The 25,070-nt window shown below is 42.7% G+C and overlaps 1 protein-coding gene across 1 annotated transcript in view; it reads right to left on the bottom strand.

Annotated features, from left to right (window-relative positions):
* Window positions 1-12,434: 12,434 nt before the first annotated feature.
* The window catches only part of ZDHHC3 (zinc finger DHHC-type palmitoyltransferase 3), a 77,845-nt gene continuing 65,209 nt past the window's right edge, over window positions 12,435-25,070 (bottom strand). Inside the window, exon 7 of the mRNA XM_044679386.1 lies at window positions 12,435-16,590. Within this exon, the coding sequence (XP_044535321.1) occupies window positions 16,366-16,590 (225 nt within the window). The 3' untranslated portion in view covers window positions 12,435-16,365. The remainder of the gene's footprint in view (window positions 16,591-25,070) is intronic.

Below are 25,070 nucleotides of genomic sequence, written 5' to 3'. Positions count from 1 at the left end.
TAATAAATAGCTACAATCACTGATATATAACAATTGTTATAATTTGCTGGGATACTGATAATCAGCTCTCATTAAAACATAAAGAGGTTTACAGAATTGCTGATTTTTGTTTCCCATTTTACCTCAACTTTGCATTATCTCCTTCTATGTCCATATCTTTTGGCAAGCTAAGCCAGAGCCTTGGACTCCTTCTTTTTTCAGTGACTGTCTTCTTAGTGCCAAAGCTTCCCTTGCTACCAGGCAGTTCTACTTGTTGAACCTAGCACCATAACCTCTTGAATCACCATCAGATGTCCAAGCCTAGACACTGCCTCAGAAAAAATGTTGGATCACCTAGTCAGGAAAGGCAACCCAAAGGAGAAGCAAACTCTGAAGCTCACTTAACTGAGTTCATGTTCTATGTGGGGATGGCAAGTAGGAAGAGCATTACTACTCTTCCTTCTCCACCCCTTCACAAGAGGGTTGGTGAAACAGGGAATACTCCTTCCCTTCTGAGAGAGTTGAGGGAGGCTGAAAGCTGGTTTCTCTTACATGACCCTCTCAGGACAGAGGGGAAGACCAAAGAACCAAGCCATACCATATCACATTCATTTCCACTATTGACTGAAAGCAACCAGGGAATTTGTTACAAGTACTGTCTCCTCTAAAAGACTCTCACATCCATGAGGGCAGGGGCTGTTTTTTGCCTTTCTTTGTATCCCCAGAAATTTAGCTTAATGCCTGATACACAGTAGGTATTTAAATGTTTGACTGATTGACTGCTCAATTGACTACTCATGTGGTCAGCCCACAGTAGGAAAAGCATCTTTGTGCACAGCAGCATAAAACAGCCAATATTCTCAAGCAGAGGTTCAGAATAGAAGATGGGGTATTCTGATGATTGGGTATGTTCTGAGCAATGGGTTACTGGGTTGGAATCAATCTGAAGACCAAGGAACTCTTTTCCTTTAGTTAGGATGTATTCTATTGGGAGTTTATTGGAGGATCATAGTCTTAGACCTGAAAGACCCCTCAGGATCATCTTGTTCAGGTTTTTTTAACTTTAGGTCCATGAACTTGTTTTAAAAAATATTTTGATAATTAGTTTTCTATATAATTAGTTTCCTTTGTAATCTTGTTTATGCATTTGAAAGCATTATTCTGAGAAGAAATCCATTATGTTCCCCAGGCTGCCCAAGGGATCTATGACACAAAAAAAGATTAAGACCCAGTTCTAGTCCAGCCTCCTCATTTTAGAGGGGAGTAAATTAAAGACCATGAAGGATAAGTAATATTGCCCCAGGTCACAAAGATAGTACATGACAAAAGTAAGATTGAAAACCAGTTGAGGTCTCCTGACCCCAGAGTCAAGGTTCTTTCCAAGATGGCCCACTGCAGGGACATGAACTCCTCTTCAACTTGCAGGGATTTAATTTGACTGGATAGGAAATTTCCTGATACTTTAATGATTATCTTATCTCATTCTCATTTAGGCCTGCTGTGTACAATGCCTTAAGGGTAGGAAATAGCAGAAGGGGGAGGATGAGCTGAATTCTGGATGGAAAAAATTATCAGACTCCCTAAGAGGAGAGTAATTGGCAGTCAGTTCACCTTGAAGAATCAGATGGGACAGATTTGGGTGTAAACCATTAAGTGAATATAAAAGTAAGCCAGCTAATGAATATAAACCACAACTGGGGAAAAACCCTGTCTAGGATCATGGATTTTGAACTGGAAAAGACCATAGGGATCATCAAATCCACCCCCCTCGTTTCATTTTTCTAAATTAACAAATATTTTTCTTTCTCTCCTATCTTTCCTAATTTAAAAGAAAAAAATAAAAAAATTCTTATAACAAATATATATGTGTATGTATATATGTGTGTGTATGTATGTATATATATATATATGCAAAACATATACTTACATTGCCCATGTCCAAAAATGGAGGTCTCATTTTGTATCTTGAATCCATTGTCCGTCCATCAGGAGGTGGATAGCCTGCTTCCCAGGGGCTCTGGAATCAGAGATCTTACATCTTTCAAAGTTGTCATTTATAATGTTGTTGTCATTGTATAAATTGTTCTTGTGGTTCTGCTTATATGACTCTGATGTTCCTATGTCTTCTAAGGTTTCTCTGAACCCATCCCTTTTAATTATATCTTATAGCAAAATAATATTTGATTTCATTCACACCAAAATTTGTTTAACTATTTCCCACTTGTTAGACACTTCCTTAATTTCTGGTTCAATGCTGCTCCTGAGAGAGCTGCTATATTTTGTATATATGAGTCTTTTCCCTTCTTTCATCTTTTCCCAACCCTTTTGTCTTAAAGATGAGAAAATAGAGGAAGGGAGCTGTGACTTGCCTTGGGTCACATGGCTAGTAAGACTCAGGCAGGGTTGAAACCCAGGTCTGCCAGACTCTAAATCCAGAATTCTATCTACTAACCAATGTTGCTTCTGAAGAAAGAAAGGAGATTTGGGGGTCCTATGACCAACAAGATGGAGGACTAGATATTTTCTCCCCTCCTTACAACCTCTACTCTTCCGAAATAGGAATTATGCACCAGAGATAAAGCAATTTCAGCTATCTTCAAGATATAGGACACCAAAATTCAAACATGGTAATGACTCAATGAATTAATAGGAAAGAATACCATTAATTCCTAACACCTTGAGAAATTAAGGGAAAATTAAATGACTTAGAAAACTCAATTCTATACACCAACCATTGTGTCCTTCAGGTCTTTGGGAGATCTCAATGGCAGAAATTTGCTTAGGCAATGATGGCAGTAAAAGCACTTTGTGCATTGGACCAGAGAACTGAGAAACAGAGTAATGGGCTGGTAAGTGGGGAATTCACTAGATGACGCTCTGCGAAGACTGAGGGAAGGAGCCCAGCACTAGCCTTCAGAAGTCACTTGAGGCAGAGACTGAGGAAGGTAAATTGTGGACTGCCCAGCATGGGAAGAGACTCAGATATTTTGAGAGCTAGCTCCAGAGAAACTACCATCAAAAGGGAGGGAGTCAGAAAGTGAGCAAAGGGTTAAATGAAGGGAAAAAAGACTAAAATTACCTAAGATCTCAGGAGAAAGAAATCTTAAAGATGTTAAGGATAAGCAGATAACCTGGGAAGGAAGATATTAATAGCAGAAGGAAATATGTTTTCCAGATCAAGTAAAAGAATTCAGGGATCTCTGAAAAAGTATTACAAAACAATGGAAATGAATCAATGCCCATTGGGGCAGAGGACATTATAGATCTAAAGAGAGCATGGAACCATAGCATATTGTTCCTGAATTGTTTAAAAGAGACATAACAATTGTGAAAGCAGAATTTATCACCTGGACAGCAGAAATATTGGTAGAACAGAAAAACTTGAATCCATAGTGGCAAGTATCAACAAAGAAACAAAAGAGAAAGCAACTGTTTAGGAATTCAAATGCAGAGAAGTAAAAGACTATCTTAAAAAGAAGCAAAAAGCAGTAACAGTAAAGGAAAGAATGATTTCCATATAAACAAAACATGTTGTTTTCAAAGACAGAATGCATAGACATCATGAGGATTATAGGTCTCCAGTGCAGGAGGAAGAGAGCTGGTAGGACTAGGACTACTTTAAAATAGACTAAATTAAAATTATTAAAAAGATCCATACTATGTTACAGTAGAAGTGAGGGTGAGGGGTGGAGAGAGAATCTTAATTTGGGAAAAAAAAAACAACTCAAGAGTTAAATACAAAAAAATACAAACCTAACTCTCATAACTTAAAATGTGAATGGATTTAACAATCCAAAATGAAAAAAGAGTGACAGATTGGATAAGAAAACAACACCCCCAAATCTGATGCTTACAAAAAACATATTTTTAAAACAAGATATACAGACTATAAATGAAAAGCTGGAAAAAATTATTCTGTATCAAGTGAATCCAAAAAGTAGGAGTTATAATCATGGTATGAAATAAAGCAAAAACAAACATGGAAACTATAAGAAGAGAAAAACCAGGAAAATACATTATGCATAAAGGAATTATAGACAACAAACCATATCAGTATTAAATTGGGGAAATTACTGTTTGGAAATAAAAATACTAATAGAGCAATTTCTACTTCAATTGTTCAGCATCTAAATTTCTAAAAGAATCATCAACTGAGCTACAAGAATACACAGATAGTAACACAATAATGATTGACATGAGATTTTAAAGTCTTTCAGTTTTGGACAAGTCTAACAGAAAGAAAAATGAGAGAAAAATATACAGAACTGATCAAAATACTGGAGAAAGTAGAGCTAGAAGATAGTGTCTTCTAAATGGGACTGCAAAAGAATATAAATTATTTCTCAGTACCGCATGGAACCTTTACAAAAATTGATCATATATTAGGGCACAGAGACATTGCAAATAAATATGAAAAGGCAAAAATGGCAAATCTAGCCTTTATAGACCACACCACCACAAATATAGTAATCAAGTCAGCATTTTTATAATAGTAAAACATTTGAAACAAAGTAAATGTCCTTTGATTGAGAAAAATCTAAATAAATTGTGGTACCTGTATGTAATAGAATAATATGCTCTACAAAATTGTGAATGTGATGGATATCGAGAGCATGGAAAGATCTACATGAACTGACACAGACTGAAGTAAACAGAGCTGAAAAAACAATATGCAAAATAAATACAACAATGAAAATTGAACCACATACTCACATAAATTGAAATTGAATGTTGCAAAATTATAAAGAACAAGCATGGCTTAAAAGATGAAATACAGAGATCCTTCCAATCCACCCCTTTACAGAGGTGGGGAGTCTGTGAGTATTACACATTGTACATATTTTAGACATTTTCAATGTACTGACCAATTATATTGCTTTTTTAACTTTTCCTTTTTTATCTTAAAATACTGTTATATGAGATGGCTCTCAAAGAGATTGATGGGAAGGGATATTGAGGAAAACTATAGTGCTGCAAAAAAAAAGAGGCCAACAACAACTTATTTTTGAAAAGGAAAGAAGTAAAATTGGAGTTAAGAAGGAGTTATAAAGGCAGGCAGGAAATAACAAAATGAGATTCCTTCTGGAAACATCCAAGGCAAAATGTCAGGGGAGTAATCTTGATAGAAGATGATGAAATAATTCTTGGAAAGAGCAGTATGAGATCCTGAGGTGGAGAGGGCCTCCAGATGAGATTTTTTATTCCCTGGAGTTGCAAAGCTATATCCTGCATTCAAAATGAATCCCAAGATGCTTAATTCCAGTCTGTGATAGGAAGGGAGAGAGGGAGAATGCTGCAAAGTACCTCAGCCTGGGTCATGCCTAGGAAGAGAACTGGGACACAAGGCTCTTCTTCCTTCTGGCTCAAGGATAATGAGTGCGAATCTGGTGAGGAACTCTGGCAGAGTGAGGGTGGGAATGGGGAGCCCTGACCTCATTTACTATAAGGGCAGTCAAAGTATATACCTGCCCCAGAGGTGGAAAGAACACTGGTCTTGAACAGCCCTATCTAGCAGCCCCAGAAATGGAAAGACAACTTGGGAGACAATGAAGATGCCCCTCCAAATCTCAAGACTCAGAGAGAGGTGCTGATGATGTCACTAGGCAACCCATCACCTGAGTGCTAAGGAGAGAGGAATCAAACAGAACCAACTTACCCTGAGGCATCATGGAGTGGAAAACTCAGATCCAACTGAGCAGTACAAGAAGGGGACATTTCCTTTCTCTTTCTTTAAACATTTTATTTTTTCCCAATGGCATGTAAAAACAATTTTAACGTGTTTTCAAAATTTTTGAGGTCCAAATTGTCTCCCTACTCCCTCCCTTAGATGGTTAGTAATTTGATCTTAGTTATACATGTACAATCACACAAAAGAGATTTCCACATTGGTCATATTGTGGAAGGAGACTCATAAGACAAAATGAAATGGCAACAACAACATAAATCATGAAGAAAATAGTGAGAAATAATATGCTTCAACCTGCATTCAGATTCCCCAAGTTCTTTCTCTGGAGGGAGATAGCATTTGTTTGTCAGGAGTCCTGCAGAGTTGCCTTGGATCACTGTATTGCTAGGAATAGCTGTCATTCATAGAAGAGGGGAACATTTCCAAAGACTCTGACTGAGGGAGCCTTTGTGCAACTGAGTGGGGACTTCACAACCTCCACTGGATTTGGAGTCAGGGGACCTGGGTTCAAGTTCAGATGATCCCTGTTTTATAAAAGATCTCCAAAAGGGAGAGACAAGAAGAGGCACGGGGCTGGGCTGGACTGGGTTCCTCTAGTGGGTGCCCCTCAGACCACAGATCCAAAGCTTTTCCAGCTTGGTATATTAGAGTCTGCAAGACCTAGTACAGGGCTAGAAAAATCTTTGAGGGTTGTCACTATAATGAAGTGCCCGAGGAAGGCTTTGGGGTAACATCATTTGATGAAAGGTAGAGTGGGAAGAGTGCTGGGTCAGATGTCTTGGGCTTCATGCCTGCCTCTGATGTTTAGGACCTGGATAACCTTGAGTAAGTTTCTTTAGTCTCTTTGTGCCCCTCTGGGAAATGGCAGCTAGGTGGCACAGTGGACAGAGCACCAGACCAGGAGACGGGAGTTCCTGGGTTCGACTCTGACCTCAGAGACTTCTTACCTGTGTGACCCTGGGCAAGTTTTAAGTTACTTAACCTTTATTGCCTAGCCCTTACCCCTCTTCTGTCTTAGAACCATACCTGGTATTATAAGACATATCTAAGACAGAAGATAAGGGTTAAAAAAATGGAGGGGGTGAGGAAGGTGCATTAGATGACACCCCACTAACTCACCAACAGGTTTAAGGCTTGTCAGTTACCTTCAATCTGATTTAGCCCACCTGTTGACTTGATTTTCCTGGGGTGAGGCTGCTGCACATGCTTTGGCTTCTTGGAGCCACAGGTGAGAACCAGGGGACAGGTGGTCCCCCAAAAAGGAAAGCCATCCTGAAAAAGGGCTTGGCAAGCCCTCCCATGAGAGGTCCTAGTCTTCCCTGAACACCCTTTTCTGAAGACTAAGACCTATGGGAATCCAGTAATTGGGCTGCAAAGCAAGCTGAGCTTTCCGACGGGTAAAGCTTGCTGGAATAATCTCTCTCCCTCCAGGGCTCTGCTGGAGTCTCATCTTGAGTTGAAGGGAGCATGTGATGCTACCCTGTGGGAAATGAGCCAGAATCTAGTGCTGGTTGATGAAAAAACTAAATGTAGGAGCTTATGTTGGCTAACAGAAATCTGTTTGGTTTTTTTTGTTTTTTTTTTTATGGGACCCAAACCGATTACAATTATTATTCTGTCTGCTTCTGAAGTGAAAAAGTGGATCAAGTCCATGCCTCGGAATTTATTTCTTGGGCTCTTTTTAACCCTCCAAATGCCAGAGACAGCCTAAGTTAGCCAGGAATTCCCTGTGTTTTTACCTTCAAGAACACCCTGAAAATCCACTTGGAGGTGACCAATTCTGGGTATAGGAATTGAGTCTGTTTATGTTTCAAATGTTTGACTAGGGCTGTTTGAAAGAAGGAAAGATTGGGCCAATGTGGGACCTCCATTGCTGCTGAGGCTTGCTAGGCTTTTTGCTTCCTGTGCTGGCATGAAGAGAAGGGTTGGCCTGTTGCTAGGTTCTCCTGCCCCTTTCCTACCTAAAGAACTGGGTCTCACTAATGACAGTCTTTCAGACTGAGTTCCCCAAAGATGAACGCTATTTCTTGAGAAGACTAGTTGGCCAAGTCATCATTTCACCCATCACTTCACCTCTGTCTGCCTCATTGGTAAAATGGGACCAATAAGAATTATCATATATCATATCATATATATCATACATGATATGTATCATATATTATATCATCTATATTATATATAATAAGTATGTACCTCCCATGATTATTATGAGGACAAAATGGGATATTTGTAAAGTGCCATTGACCTTAAAGCACCGTATAAATGCTAATCATTATTAATAATTATTTATAAAGGCAAGGGATTGAGGGAATATGGGAAATCGTGTGCATGGTGGTCTAGTGGCCCACTGATTCCTTTAGCTTCATCCACCTATTTTTTCCCTCCTCTTCTCTCCCAGGTAGGCCACCTCAAAGAGGATCTTAAGAGGGAAGAGAACTTCCTTATTACTTTTATTATTTATCATTTATTTTATTTTCATGTTATTTAATTATATTAATGTTATATTATAATATTTATTGTGATAAATATTATTTATTATTACATGAAACATCAGTTTCATGCTTTGGGAACCTGGCTGAGGCCTGGCTGCTTGAAGGGCTTTGGGTATTGGCTAAATATTTTATACTTTGCCAGGGGTTTGTTGGTTTGCCATGTACTGCACAGAACAGAGGGGCTGGGCAAGATTGGATTTTGCATCATCCATCCTCTTTCTTGCACCCTTCTTCCTTTCTTCTAGGGTACCCTTCCCCAGACCTTCAGACTATGTCAAAATAATTCTTTGGATGAACTTAAGATGTTATTCCAGAGGGTTTTGCACTTAAAACATCCCTCAGTTATGGGTAATGACTAGCATTTATGTACATTCCTACATAAATGTTGGTTATTATTACTAGGGTATTCAGAGAGATATAGCACCTGTGCCATGAGGGTTTGCCAAACCCTTCTCAAGGCTTCCCATCACCTTTGATGTCCACCTTTCACCCGGCTCTCCCTGGTAGCTCCAAGAAGCTAAAATGCATGAGCGGCCATATTCCAGTTAAGAAAGTCTTGGCAGATGGGCTAAACCAGGGTGGGGGGTAAATGAGAGACCTTAAACCCATTGGTGAGTTAGGGGGAGGTCTACTCCAAGCATGTGAAGCCTTCTCCAGGTGGAATGGGCAGATGAGAACAATTTCTTCCAATGGCCATGAAGGCATGGAAGACGCCAAGGTCATCCTCTGCATCCTGGGCCATCGCCAGTCATCTTGAATTTTGTCTTGCCACTGGACTTTGAAGACTATGAAAGAGAGTCTGGACTTTGTGGAGCTCTGCCTCACTTTAACCCGATTCACTCTCAAGTCCCTGGTCCTTTTGGAAAACAAAGGATGAACAACAAAAAACCCAGCATTTATATGGAACCTTAATGGCTACAAAATGCCTTATGTATATTTTCTCATTTGATCCTCACAATTTAAACCCTTGGAGGTTATTGAATTTTAATTCTATTATTACCCCCAATTTACAGTTAAAGTAACTGAGGCATAAAGGACTTGAGAAACTTGCCCCAAGGTCACATTGAACTCAGGTCTTCCTTACTCTTGTAGGGATGTACGGTCCTCCACTTTCTCATGCTATTCAGATTGTGGGTTCATTAAACGTTATAGGAAAACTGCTTTAGGGGGAGGGGTAAAAAAAAAGATGATTTATAGGCTTCACACTTCCCCCCTTCCTTTTCCTGGTAAGCTTAGTTTAGAAAAGATTTTGTTTGACCGTTTATAAACCAAAATATTCCCCCTCTCCCAGCTCCTGCTCCACCCTTTCCCAGAAGGGCTGGATGCGATGAGACTCCCACTAAGGTTAAGAAGAGGATAACAGATGGGCCTGGCTGCCTCCTCGCTGACTGATGTTCTAGGAGTCCGGAGCCCTACAGCAAAAGCCTGCTGATGGATCTTACGGGAGGGGGCTTTGGTGGTAGTGGTGCTCCTGTCCCCTTCAAGTTGAAAAACTTGCCATTTCACAGGAGCAGTGGAACAACACAGACTAGAGACCACGGGCACAGTAGTTAGGTTGGTAGAGGGACCATTTAAATAAAATAAAGTCCTTTGGGACCTTGGGCAATAATAGATAGCATATTGATAGCAATGCCAGACTTAGGAAGTACATTATCTCATTTGGTGGTCAAAACAATACTCTGAGGGGGATGCCACTGTTATACCCCCTTTTATTCATGAGGAAACGAAGACTGAGAGAGGTTAAGAAAATAGTTCTGGGGCGCCCAGCTGGTAAACTTAGATTTTCTTGATCCCAAGTTCAACACTACCCACTTCCCTGTCCCTTTTGGACCTAGATTCTCATTAACCAACACGTATTAAGCTCTTGCCATGAGCCAGGGACACAGTAAAAGGAATGGGTCGCATCAACCGACCTCTGAAGTCCTCTCCAGCTCTCAATATGTACTCTTAGGCTGATGGCCACTTTTTTGCCAACCCAGCTTATCTCAGGCAATGTGCCCACCCTATTTCTGCCTCTGGGCTTTTTTTATTTAAATTTAAAAACAATTTTTAAATCCTTACTTTGTCTTAAAATCCATTCTATGTATTGATTCCAAGGTAGAAGAGGGTTAAGTGATTTGCTGAGGGTCCTACAGCTAGGAAGTATGTGAGAAAAGGTTTGAACCCAGGGCTTCCCATCGCCAGGCCTGGTTCTCTATCCACTGCCCCATCTGGCTGCCTTGCTCTGGGCTTTTCTCGAAGCAGCATCACATGCCAAATCCTTGGGGCCAGCTCACCAAGCCATTCTCATCATTGGAAGAATGGAAGCTTCTTGAGTCAGGACTAGACCATTTTAATCCATCACCACAATCTAGGTGCCAAGGAGAGGGCCTTACATATAGCAGGTATTTAAATCTTTGAGTGTTGAAGAAATTACCTACATAACTGAATAATTCTATCTCTTCCATGAAGCTTTCCGAGATTTGCTGAACAACAGGTGGCTTTTCTTCTTATTTTCTTAGGCTCAGCAGGCAGAGAACTCTCAGAGTTGGACAGTTTAGCCTCTCCCTCCAAAACATTATGAACTTGCCACACTTTGGGCCAGGTCTCTGATGTTGGCTCAGTCAATTCTTTTAATTATTTTGGGACATTTTGCCAGTGTAAAGGGTGAGTTTTTTTTCTTTCTTTTTTTTTGGTCTTTGCTGCTGTCCAATTCTGAGAAAGGGCTAAAATTAACCAAAAAAACCTTCCTTCAGACCAAGGGCTTGAAGAGCCTCTCTTCCCTCTGGGACTCACTAATACCCCCCAGAGTAAGCGGGGCTTCAAACCGATAGCCTCGTTGTCTCCACTGGACAGAGGCTGGCAGGATTTCGGGATGAGGCCGCCCAGCTAGCCCAGGAGCAGCCAGATGGCTCTGAATGGAGATCTAAGAGGAGGAGAGGTCCTCGGGCGAGCTTGACTCTGGAACAACACAGACCGTGAGACGTACAAGCATCAAGCGGTGGTGATAGGTCCTTGCCCCAGATGCATTTTTAAATGTTCATTTTTTAGCTCCACGTGTAGTATAGAGAGAGGGGATCTTATAGTTTTTTCAAGCTTTGGCTGAGTTCTAAAGCAGTTAGAAAAAACTATAAGACCCCCCCTCTCTATACTACACACGGCACCGTGTAACCGGGCAAAAGAATCTGGGAGTTGTCGGACCTGTTCTAGCAGGGCTGGAGACCTCAAAACCTGCCTTAGCCCACTCCAGTGTTCCATGATGCTGGCACTTTCTTATAACCATCTGAGCAGTTAGTTATTAAACACTTGCTACCTCTAAGGCTCTACGGAACCTTTCTTGCTTTTAAATTCATCCTTTTTCCTCAGGACCTCCAGAAAGGAAGAACTAGCTGCAGAATTATAACAGCTGAAGGGGAAGAAGGGGCCTCAGAGTGTGATCTTGGATAAGTCACTGAATACCCCCCAGACCCCAGATCTCATGCTTCCTTATGTAAAATAAATCATAAGGCCTTGGAGGCCTCTTCTGGCTTGAAATCAATGATGATCTCATTTAAATCCACCACTTTAAAGATGAGGAAACTGAGGCTCATTATTTCCACGAAAATCCTTTAAACACTCAAAAATGTTAATTAAGTTCATCCCTTTGCCTTCTTTCAAGAATACAGGCTTTACTTGCTTTCTCCTTACCTCACGGAATTCCTCTTTTCTTCCTTTAGTTACTTCTTGGTGGGTCCTTCTGGAGCATCTTTGCCTCCTTTCTAATTTGCAGAGACCCAACCAGGGTGATTCACAGATGCTCATCTAAGAGTGACCACATGGGGAACAGAGGGTTGCCGGATCTGGCATCAAGAGCGAGGAGGGGGATCCTCATTGTCTGCCTCTACTTTCCCACCCTCGATCCCTGGCAATCTGCTTTACATAGGTTCACCATTTTTATTTGACTTTCCCAAATCTTTTGGTTTCCATTCCCAGGTGGCTTAGACCTGGGGGAAAGGAGGCGGACCTTATATTTCTCTATAGCCCTTATGGGGCCTGGATCAGACCTGCCATGCATTTGCACACTCCCAGCAAGTGCATGGTGAATCCACTAAGGCTAATTTGTCCACAGTTTGCACGTCCTTCCCACCAGGAGTTACGCTGTACCATCCCTGCCCTCCTTCCCCTTAGGGTTCTCCAGTTCTTGTTGGGTCTAGTTGCAAGAGGCTGAGCTCCAGCCTAGAAAAACTCCACAGACGAGGCTCATGGAAGATGGTGGTTCCCACCCCACTGGGGATAAAAAAACACGGCAGAGACAACAGTGAGAGAAATGACATGTTTTAGTAAATAAACTCTCCAAGGCACCGAACATTAGTACAAACACCAAGAGCACAGGGAAATGCTTGGAGGCTAGAAATGAGGAGTAGCCACTGTGGAGTCTGGAGGTGCGTGACACCCCTTCACATTTCACCCCTGACATGAAAGAACAAACAACCCCCACCCCCAAGCCCAGATGGGCCTCCTCAGAAGCTTGCACGGTCCCTGCCAGGGGTCTCGTGCAGGCACAGAGAAGTTAGGGGGCCCGAGAGAGGGCCCAGCTTCCAGGAGAGCTCTCTCTCTTTTTCTTGGACACAAGAGAAAATGGCCCCAGAAGCCAAAACTCCGAGCTGAGGGGTTTTCTTTCCACATCCAAAGGTGAATCCTTGAGCCTAGCATTCTCTAACATTAGAACCCATCTCATGATTCCCTTTTTTTTTTTTTGCAAACTCCTGAAGATTGAGTTTTCGGTTGTGGCTGAGGAATTGCAGCCTTGTCCCATGGGGGCTACTGTGTCCAAAACTGCTTTGGTTCATTATAATTTGGACAGAGCAACATGCTTGCCTCACGCCTACGTGCCAGGGAGCCAAACGGGACAGGCCATGGGATGTAAAGGAAAGCCTAACAGGTATCTGTGCTCCAAGAACAGGACTGGGGCTGCTGTGGCTGGTCTGCGGATGAGGGAATTGAGAATTGCTCAGCTCCCTCTACGGCCAGGTAACACCATGCCCAAGCCCCTAGCTGCCCTCTTAGGCCCTGCTTTCAGTCCAAAGAAAACCTTTTTCCTTTGGAGCTGGTGTGCACCCCTTGCTAGGCATAAAGGGTGAACCAACTGATTAAGGCACTTCTGATGAATGGAACTCTCCATTTTTTTTTTTTTGGTGGCTTTTGGGCTGACTGTCCCAACCTGGTCTCCTAGACAAATTCTGGAGCTCAGACTTTTAGGTTCTACTTATCGCCTTTGCTGCAGTCCCTAAAGTTATTTCCTCCATCTCACACAAAGACTGCAAAAAGAACCATAAGACTTCCAGAGATATGTTGGATCTTTGGTATGCAACTCTGTGTTCTATAAGCCCTGAGCTGCCTCTTGACTGGATGGGAGGACAAATCCGGTGGTCCTGATCCTCAGAGAATAATTCCTTCAGAGAACACTTCTGGAATAATTTCCAGAGGAAATTACAGGACCTTTTGCCTTTGGACAATGACACTGAATTCCTAACCATCAAATGACATGTAGTTCAGGTGCCGATCTTAAATGAAAGCTTAACTGGTCTAAAGAGCCATCCAGGGCTCAGGATGTTCTCATTTCATTAATAATAAAGCTGCTACTGAGAAAATCAGATTGCCAACCCAGAAGCCTCATAAAACCCTAAGGGGTTGAAGGAGTGAGTGCCCTCCTTTCTGAGGTTTTGTATTCTGTGCATTTATGGTAGAAATTGCAAATAAGCTCAACCCACTGAATAATTCATTCCCCAAATGCACCAGTCATATCGGTAAGAGTGAACATTAATCATGGTTAGTGAAAACAAAGAGATCCCAACACCAATATTAATTATCATCCTTCACTTATTATGTAAGGAAATGCCATTTTGACAAGGCTGCCATTTTCCTATCCTTCCTTTCCCCATCCATGAGAACTCTCAGTTCTTTCTTAAGAATGCCCTAAATCCACTGGGAGAGGGGAGGGAAGAGTGGTGGGAAAAATCATGAATTATGTAACCGTGGAAAAATATTCTAAATACATTTTTAAAATTAAAAAAAAATGCCCTAAACTCAATTCCAAAAAGTCTGATCTTGCTTTATTAAAAGTGGGGCCTCTTTTCTAGCCTAGAACAGATATAATTAGAATAGTATACTGGAGTTGCTGAACAAGTTTGAAGCCAGCTGAGGACTGAATTTGGGGCGTTGCAACTTGAGTTAGTTTTCAGCTGATTTCATCTAAACGGGGACTAGAAAAACAAGCCTGAAGCTCCACGGTGAGCAAAAGGGAAGGATCCAATGGGAGCTGAGGTCTGGGGGAAGGAGTTGTTTCTGAATGACGACTGGCAAAGGGGCAACGATGGGGCCTCATACAAAGGGGAATACTAGGCATTAAGACTCTCAAACATTCTCAAATTGGGGTGACTGAATGTCTGTCTAAACTACTAGGAAATGGCCCCATAAAAGTGGTATTTCTCAAGTCATTCTAGTAGTCAGAACCATACTGAATAGAAGATGGTGTGGCCAGAATGTTAAAATACATTAAATGGGAATGTGTGTGTGGGTGTACATGTGTGCGTGTGTGTATGTGTGTGTCCCACAAGACACCTGGAAGGAAAATCCAGGGCTTTTTTTTGCATCCAAACAGTAGCTGGGCACTTGTCTGATTAGACTGAGAAAAGACATCTAAGGCACCAAACATTGACTAGAGAACAACATTCTTGGAAGCAAAAGCCTTCTTGTTTTTGAATACTCCAACTATATTGCTTTAGTTGGGACCTTTCTTGGAAGGAAGCCCTTTTCTTTTTTTGTTGCTGGTTTTTTTAAAGGCCTGAACTGTATTCTTTAAAACCTACTGGGGGTCCTATTAGCCAATGTGAATTGGAGAATATAAGGGAGATCTGAAACAAAGTCTCCTGAGAGAAAACCCAGCAGCAGAGAGGCTGAATATATATATTTAAGCCACTGATTGGCTTTGAAAACACCTTTACCATTGGATGGATTTTCCTATATGTAATACAAAGACATACTCATTATTTTATAAAATAATCAAATCCCCAAATTGTTCAGCTTGATCAAGGTACTTGGCTATATAGAACATAAGCTTTTTTTTTTCTTTTTTTTTTTTTGGTAGTAGCCAAGCCCTGCTGATTAATCAATGAAAATCACCAATGGGGAACTGATTTCCTATGCCATGCTCTCAACATGAGCCTTATGTATATATTAATCTCTTTAGTACTGTACATGTTGAACTCATCATCAGAGTCCTCTTCTAAATTAATCCTGCATCGAAGACAGGAGAAACAAATATGCCACCTCAGCGGGGCAGCCCCTGACATCCTCAGGAGGCACATATTGCACTTTGGGCCAATTAGTAGCCAAACATTCTACCAACTGAGCTAACAGTGGACATTCCTTTCTGGAGTGGCTGCCATCCCTCAAGATATGGCCTTTCTAGGTTGCCTTCCATACGACTGAGCCTGAGGTAAGAGGAAGTATAGAAAAACACAAGACAGGAAATAATCTTGGCCTGCCCTGCCTTCTCGACCCCCTGGAATATGGGGGGATTCCCTGAAAGGTCCCCACGTTTGGGGAAGGGCTTTTCTCCCCTAACTTTCATATGCCCTAGCCCGATTAGTCTTGATTCCAATATCCAGAAGTCAGGGATGGGACTGGGGGCTGCAGATCCTAAAAGTCAGGGCCCAACATTCAGGTGTTGAACCTGACTCTACAGTGCCCTCCCTCTTCTCTCCATGGCCACCTGCTGGGCTCTTCCTCGGTCAGCGAGAGTCCAACTTCCAAGCTGAGGGCCTGGAGAAGGGCTCTGGTTTGTCCCTCAAAAGGGCAGGTTTCCCGGGAGAGGCAAAGGTGCAGCTTCCAGCATCTACAGTGCTGCCACTGAGCTGAGAGGGAAGGCCAGAAAGAAAGCTCGGGGTCCAGGACTTTAGGGAGACGCCACACTCTAACCGTGAGACCATATTCTCAGAGAACTGCGGTGAAAGGCTGTCCTTCTCTCAAGAGTTAAGAAGGAGAGAAGGAATGGGTTTAAAGGTAATATTTTTTGCAGACAGGAGGTTTTTGGGGGAAAATGTAAGGGAAAATCCTTTAAGGTGAAGTTGAAGTTGAAGTGCAAAATATTCATTTTTTCTCTTGTCCCTTTTTTGTTTTTCATTCTAAAGTGGTATCCCCAGAGTGGCAGACCCTTTCAACATCCAAATAACCTGTGGATCAGCTTTTTTATGTCCTTGCCTCCTCAGAAGTAGTAGTAGTCTCTTCCGAGCACCTTACTGTGATTCCTGATGGCTCTCCTGGCAGCTCAAGAGATGGATTCCTTCTGATGCTCAGTCCCGAAAAGGGGTTAAACCAGTTCAGAGAAAAGTCGCCTCCGAAAGCCACTTTCATCCCTGCCCAATTGAGGGTCCTCTCCCAAGTTGGGTTCTCATTCTTGAGGCGCTCAATGCCCTAGAGGAGAAAAAAGAGAAAGAGAGAGAACTGTGACACCTATAAGGCAAGGAAGAAGAGCACTGTAGACCCCCGAAGTCTCTTTTCCCAGCCAACTCCACCGCTAAGACTTCACATTCCACAAGAGTAGCCACTGGCAGGGAGACAACGGGGGGACATGCTGCTTGGCTCTAGAGGTAACATGCAGAGGTAGGAGGGAGTACTTACTGCTCAGAGCATTAATTGATCAACGTGCACGTACTGAGCATCTGGCCTAAGTGTTGGGGATGCAAAGGTGGGCACAAAGCAGTCTTGGCTTTTAGGGAGCTTCCAGGGAATACTTTGAAAAGAAACCTTAACGATCATAGTCAAACCCACCCATTTTACAGAGGAGGAAGCTGATTTCTCCAAGGTGCCATGGCTAGGAGGTGACTGGGCTGGTATCTGCCATCTGATGATGGGTATCATAGGACAAGCATGATGGAGGATGGGGAAGCAGCAGGCAAAAGGAGACAGATTAGCACTGCCAACTGTTCCATTCCATTGGCGTGGGGGATGACAGTAAGACGCTCATCTTGCCCACCATCTCCTCTGCCCCAACCTCAGTACATCACATGGAAGCCACTAGGTTTTCTGTTGACCAGCCAGCTCTTGAGCAGTGGTTGGCCTGCCCAACTCATCTGAGTGTACGATGAAAGCAAAACCAATTGACTGCATGTGGTGAAATGGGCATCTCGGCCATTTCAGATGGCCAAACCATTGGTAGAAAATACACAAACAAGAAGATGGTGGCAGGCCTGTCCCCCACCACAAGTGCCTCTTAGACCCAAACTGAGACTCTTGGCCAGCAGAAAAACCTAATGACCAAAGCATGGGAAACTTCCTCTTCCTTTATGATGAAGACTGCCAACCCAGAACCACGAAGACAAAATGGAACAAGGGGGAGAACCAGCAATAGCAGGGAAAGGGCAGAATCCTCTTAAAGCTTAGAAAGAGCCCAAGCAGGAAGGGCTAAGCAAAACTTGACTGAAGGGTCAGCTGTGAGTAAGGTGAGCCCAGGCCATGCTGCCAGCTTCTTGGCCATTTTCATCCACTCACCTGCTCCTGTGACCGTTACTCACCCGAGGCCAATTAAAAGGAAAGCATTGGGAAGAAGCTGAAAGGAGTTAAATGGGGGAGGGGGTGGTGGTGACGATGCTGACCTTTCTTTAGTCCTCTGGGCACGCATTAGGGATCCAGCTTTCTCCTTCCCCAGTACCCAACCATGATCACCAGCATACGGTCCCTTCCTGCCCCCATAATCTGTCCATCTTTTTTGTAATGCCGATCAGAAAGCCAAGGAACAGGGAGGAAGGAAAGCAGCACTTATAGGGCACTTGTTGTGTACCAGATATGATGCAACAAGTGCTTTACAAATAGAATCTCATAATTCTGGGATGGAGGAACAGGAAGGAAGGGAGGGAGGGAGGGAAGAAGAGGAACTGGCTTATTAAGTACCAGCCATGTGGGCTTTGTGCAAAGCACTTTGACAAATTTCTTATATGGGCTACACAACAACCCTGGGGTGTATGTGTGTTTTTTGTCTCAGTTCTATAGTTGATGAATATAATGATAAATGACTTGCCCAGCAAGAACGCTTTAGAGATCACCTAGTCCAGTCCTTCATTTGACATGAGGAAGCTGATGCCCAGGAAAGGATTTGTTGATGACAGTCAAATGGGTAGCAAATTTCAGAGACAGGATCTGAACCCAGTTTCCTGAAGCTCCAAATCTAGGGCTACGTCTGTTATCTCATACTGGCAGTCAAAGGACTTTCTTTGCCAAGCAATGCATTCGAAACAAACCAATTTTGCCATCCCCTTAAGAGCTAAGAGCTCCTTTCTTGAACCCCTCTCACTTCGCTGGAACTGCTGCTCCCTCCTCTTCCCTTAACCAAAATCCCAAAGCGGTGGTTCAAGGGGATACACTATTGCCCGAGGTGAATTGACTAGAATCAGGATTTTTCTAGCTGGAAGTGCAAACTTCTCATTTCAGAGATGAGGCAACCGAGGCAGAGTGGAAAAACAATTTGCTCAAGATCACCCAAAAAGTTAACAACGAGTGAGGTTTAGAATTGAGGATTTCCTGTCTCATGGGGCAAATACTTCTGCATTCTCTACCCCAACCCCTACAGCTCTAGTATTTTCCACCCTGCTGATTTCTCTGCTACCAGGGAGATCTCTTCACCCAATTTTTAAAATGTGTGTTTCTTAGCTCTTGTTGAGATAGGTTCTTTTGAGACCTTGGGCAAGTCACCCAGTTGTTTTTCTGGTTTTGCCCCGGGAGGCACTGGTCAGGAACAGAGAGGATTTATTTAGGGAAATATCAATGGTTTTCTTATATGTGATCACTTGCAAACTGCTAATATGCTTTTATTATTATTTTTTAAAAACCCTTACCTTGTGTACAAGTATCAATTCTAAGAAAGAAGAGTGGTAAAGGCTAGGCAATTAGAGTTAAGCGAGTGACTTGTCCAGGGTCACACAGATAGGAAGTATCTGGGGACAGATTTGAACCCAGAATCTTCCATCTCAAGGCTTGACATTCTATCCACTATGCTACGTCACTGTCCCTTAATATGTTTTGATCTGGCAGATCTAAGGGTACCAGGGACCAAAAAGCCCTTATCTGAGATGTTGCTGCTCATCCATCCATTGTGAGCTCATGGTAAAGACTCAGAAGAAATGATAGTTTCCGTTCATGCAAGAGATCACGAAAATCTCAAGGTTGGAAATAGACCTCATGGGTCAGTTAGTCCAGTCCCCTCGTCGTACAGAAGGGAAAGGAGGTCCAGTGAAGGAAGTGATCTGCAGGGGATAAGAGGATTTGAAGTCAGGAAGGCTTGATTCCAGATGCTGCCTCAGACACGGGCTCGCTCTGTAATCTTGGGCAAATCACTTGTTTGCCTGGTTCCTCGTCAGTAAAATGGGGACACAAACACCTTCCTCCTGGGGTTGCTGTAAGGAGCAATGAGGTAACATCTATGGAGTGCTTTGCAAGCATAAAACACAATAGAAATGCCAGCCATTAGTCAACAGTGGGGCCGGCTCCTTCCAGTGTTGAGTAAGTAGGGCTCCCATTGCACAATATGACTTCTCTTCACTTGTGGGGGAGTGGGCTGACTTGTGATTTCACTGGATGAGAACTCCCGGGGGGCAAACTCCCCATACCAATCCTGGTAATCATCAATAGAGGAGTCTGAGGACACTGCCTGGGACACTGAGAAGTTAAATGGCTTGATCAAGGTCACAAAACCAGTATTGGTTAGGACTTGTAGGATCATGGACCTTGAAGCAGAAGGATCCTCTTTTGTCAAATGCCCTCATTATACAGATAAGGAAACCGAGGTAGAAGTGATACGACTTGCCCGAGGTCATACAACTGTTGTTTGAGGTGGGATTGGAACCCAGATCTTTTCACTCGTCAGGGATTTTTCTCCCATAATATGCTGCCTTCATGCCTCTTAGTCTTCCTTCCTTTGAAGCCAGCTCTCTACTCACTATGCCACACTGCCCCTGACTTCTGCCTTGTACTCAGACACTTAATATGGTTTATGAAACAGTGAATGCTTGTAGTCCTTTTTAACTTTCTTAAGTACTCTTATATCTAGCAGGTCTTTTATCCTCACAAAAACCTTGTAGATTAGGCAGAGATTCCCCTTTCTTTCTGACAGATGAGGAAACTGAGGTCTTCCAGTCTGTCCTCTCATTGTCCAATTGATCTTCCTACAGAACCAGCCTGCCTGTCACTCCCCTATTCCAGCAGCTCCAGGGCCTCCCCACAGAGCCTGCCTTTCCAGTTTTCTTCCAATTTAGCCCCTCCACCCTCCATGGATTCTGCCCTCTCAGACAGGCCACTCCATCTCCTCAGCTCAGGGCATTTTCACCAGGTGTCCCCCCCCACCCCTCCCCGCCTGGAATGCTTCTCCTCTTCCTCTCCACCTCTCAGACTCCCTGGCTTTGTTCAGTCTCCGCTAAAGTCCCGCTTTCCACCAGAATCACAAATGCCATCCGGCCCCCTGAGATCATTTCCAATTTACCCTGAATACACATGGTGCTTTATAGGTAGCCTCCCCCATGAGGCGGTGAGCTCTGGGAGAGCAGGGGCTACTTTTTGGTTTTGTGGGGCGGCGTTTCCTTGCATCCCCAGCACTTAGTACGGTGCTTGGCACATCACAGGTCCGGCAATGATTGTTTTTGTGAGGTCGAGGTAATCAGAACTAGGGATCTTCAGAAAACAAAGACAATTAAGTGGCTTGTCACTATGCCCTTAGAAAATGAAGTCTCCCATTTTAGTGAGATACAAATAATTAGAAGAGTCGAGTCCAGGGACTGTGAAGTAGTTATCCGGTAATGAAGGTAAATAGCAACTCTCTCCCTGGGGCCAGAATACACTTCCAGTTACTTGCTGGGTGAGGAGAGGGGAGCAGCAGAGCGAGAAGTTAACAATGACAAAGCACACGGGCATCTCCTTCTCCCTGCAGAAGGGATTTAACGGAATCACAGACCTTAGGATGGGAGACACCTTAGAGAGACCCGACAGATCTAATGCCTTCATTTTAGTCCAGGGAGGGAAGGTGACTCCTCTGGGATCTGAAACCATGTCCTCTTAACTCCAGAGGAAATGCTCCCTTCTTCCCCCATCATGCTACTGGTAAAGGTGAGGAAACCATAGCCATGGGCCACGAGTCTGAATGAAAGTGCTAAAAACACTCAGAAGCCATCGAGTGCCAAAGAGGAAGGTTCCCTACACCTGGGCAGGGAGGGTGGACTTTTGGCAACTAGCTGAAATCCATAAGTTAGCTATAGCTAAGGTGAAGGCGCCATACTACAGCAAAAGGATGAGAAACACAAATGTCTTAAATGTAATTTGCAGAAGGCGTGAAGTGGGTCTATGCGTTGACCTGTGTGGACCAAACTGTCTCCAGGGCAGAAGTGAACAACCAGTTTTCCTCTGTGACAACACACAGAATAAAGTTGGCCAACCGGACACAGGGCTCAAGAGGACCTCTCGCCATCTTCTTCCTTACTATCTCAGTAAAGGCCCGGGAGCCACCACTCACAGGGCTCTCTCACAAGTGGTGAGGCAGAGAGCTGGGGCACCTGTGGGCTACTGGGCTCTAGATCTTCCCTTCTGTTCATTTCACTCTTTAGTTGCCATAACATGCTTTTGGCTAAGGATATGCTTTGCAATCATTTTTTAGCATGCCCTCGTGAAGGCAGAATTCCTCAGCTGGGCCACAGAAAGCCTTTGGGTTTTCTGGGTATATGCACCGAAAACCTCACATTCACACAAATACAGAAGACATCTGCTTCGAGTGTCCATGTGCTTGGTGGATGGAAAAGGAAGGAAAGTTTCTGATTGACTGAATCACTGGGAGGGCAAAAGCCAACAAAAAGCTTGTTCCCACTTCATGGGGAGTTCTTTATTTTCTACAAGGCATTCTCATATAGATCATTCTCTGGGGGAGTTAAATATATTGAAAAACAAAACCTCAAAAAAAGTAGTCATACATACAAAGGACAGAAATACAAATTCATATCATTGATACATATAGGATGATAGAATACCATCAACTCCAGATTACTCAGGTCCATTATCCATTTGGAGGATTATGTTAGCCCCCAATTTCTCCCCTACTTCTGTTGCTGGCCCTTTGGCTTCTAAGTTACTTTGCCCAAATACAGGAAAGAAAAAAAAAGGAGATGAATCAAGTCGATTTGGCTATGTCAAAGCTACTTTTCTTTTGTAAAACAGATCAGATGGCAGATGGGGGGGCGGGGTGCCAAGGAATGGTGAGAGAGGTCAAGTAGCCATTGCCAGTGCCTTGCACTAGGTACAAATATTAATTGCTGGGATCAAAAGGAGATTTGTACATTCTTTGTGGATTTCAGCTACCTGTGCTTTCCCTTTCCCATCAGTTTGGATGACCCAAAGTTGGTTGGTAGGTATGTCTCAGAAGGGAGATACTATATGAATACGAGATATTATTCAATTCAACATAAATGCTTACTATGTGCAAGGCACTGTGCTAGGCTCTGGGGATACAGAGATGAAAAAAGGACATAATCCTTGCCCTCAAGGGGTTTACAATCTAATGCATGGGGGGAGGGGGAGAGGAAGAATATAGCACAAGGCGCCTTCCTCACAACAACCCTGTGAGGTAGGTAGTGCAAGCTTTATATCCCCCATTTTGCAATGAGGAAACTGAGGCTCAGAGATAGTGACTTGTCCAAGGTCACATGGAGAATAGCACAGCAGGGAGAATTTGAACTCAGGCCTTTTGACTCTAAATTCAACATTTTCCCCACTAGACCATGCTGCCTTGGTTAAGACCAAACACAGATAAGCATATATGTATTTGTACACAAACTAATTTGTATACAAAAAATTAATAAACAGATGCATTGACTTGCATATGCACACATTCTTTTGTATGTTGCTAATATGAACAGAAATCACAGACTTGAGCTGGAAGGGGACCATAGCGAATGTGGCATCCAACCAACCCCTTCATTTTACAGATGAAACTGAAAGCAAGAGGCCCAAGGATTTGGCTTAGTTGGTGGCAGAGCACAAGCCTCTCAACTCCTGGACCAGCCCTCATACTGTATCACAGATCGACATCCCTTATTTGAGACGTGCCCTGGGATCCTTTTCATAGTTTTTAAGATACAGAGGGGAAAAAGGGAAGGAGACAAAGGAATTTTCAGGCAGTATTCCTTTGTGTTCCAATAGCACCTTTCCTCAAGGTGTATCTGAGGAAGCATCCATCCACTTTTATCACAGGTTCACAGGATTTTAGAGCCGGAAGAGACCTGAGAGGTCATCTAGTCCACCCAACCCTCCTCACCAAATAGATGAGGACACTAGGTCCTTGGGCTAATGAAGAGCAAGACAATTGGTGAGTAGAAAAGCCAGGATTTGAATTCAGGTCTTGATTTTACATCTACAACTCTCTCCACTACACCAGAGTCCAAATTCAACAATGCTACAATATGGAAGACTGTAAGCTGACTATGATTTGTAAACCTACAATGTGCTTCTTTTGGCAAATGTATCATATACATTAAAAATTATTGATCACAGAAAAAACTTCCTATGCTTTTAGGGCACAGAAAATTCAGTACAATTATACATGCTAAAACAGTTACTAGTGCTCTCCTCAGATACTCGAGTAAAATCTGAAAAGGACTAAAGAAACAATCTAGTAGTTCAAAGGAATAGAAATGCCCTCAGAAATGGTGAAAGCTGCTTCTATTTCAAAGGCATTCAAACACTGAGCTATATTTTCCTTGTCTTACTCTCCCATCCAAAAGGGAGATGGATAGGAAGGGGGGTGGGGGCAGGCAGAGGTGGTTGGGTAAAGGCAGATAAACCTGAGAACTATAAAAACAAAAACCAAACCAATCTAAGGTGGAGGGGTAAGCCACTTCCAAACTCCCATGAAAATTCAATGCTGATTTTTTCTTAGTACATTTTTTAAAATGAAGAAATCAGTAAATAAAATTTTATTAGTGTTTAACTACCTAATCTATAAAAAGAGAAAAAACTGCTACTAAAGAGATCCTGGAAAACAATCCTATTCTTTTCTGGGCACTGTAAAAATATTATTTGTTACATAAATTAAGTGAGGCAGTGAAAGGGAATTGACTTGGGCAAAGTCACTGAATGAGTTGGTTAAATAGGAAGGAAATGATTTATTTCAATTTCAAAGGTCACAACCAAAGAGTTGGGATCCCCAAAAAGCAGTACTAGCTAGCTAATGGCAAAGTTTTGCTTGCAGTGTTTTTTTCTTGTTCTTAACTTGCTTCCTACCAAGGGATAACATTTCCCCAATTTTCCCCAAGAACCCAGCTACTGTTACTGAAGTGGGAAAACATATCTCAACTTCATTTCTATAGTAACAATGTCTGTAAGAATAAAATTCACATAGTGAATTTAGTCCAGAGAAACCAAAGGAACATAGGTTTTGGTCCTCAAGACATCTACTCACCCACTGGGCAGAGTCAATTAAAACCTCTTTTTCCCCAGAGAATGAGTGTTAGAATATTGGCTAAAAAGGAACTATGAGAAAAAAAAAAAAACCAATTGCTGAGAGAATTTGCTTACTTTCTCCTTATATTGCAACAGGTCACAGAGCTAAATCAGAAAACAAGTTTTGGAAAAATTTTATTGCATGTGTTTTCCATATGGAAGCATTGACAGAATTAAAAAAATGTGGCACGTTCACAGGGCTTTCTGAAAGTGGCACAGGTTATTGACTTTCTCCACACCCAGATCTGGACTGATGTTTAATACATCTCATTCATACTCTCAAAATGAAAGCTAAAAAAAGGATAAAAAAATCAATCTATAAGAAGCATTCAAAATGTCTGTTATATAGTTTTGAAGGAGAACTCCTTTGATCCTCCCACCTCCCCCCAAATACATTCACTACTTTTTTTTAAAGGGGAAACTAA

Source organism: Gracilinanus agilis, chromosome 5 (assembly GCF_016433145.1).
Source record: "Gracilinanus agilis isolate LMUSP501 chromosome 5, AgileGrace, whole genome shotgun sequence".
Taxonomy (NCBI): domain Eukaryota; kingdom Metazoa; phylum Chordata; class Mammalia; order Didelphimorphia; family Didelphidae; genus Gracilinanus; species Gracilinanus agilis.
This window is presented reverse-complemented; position numbering and strand designations above follow the sequence as displayed.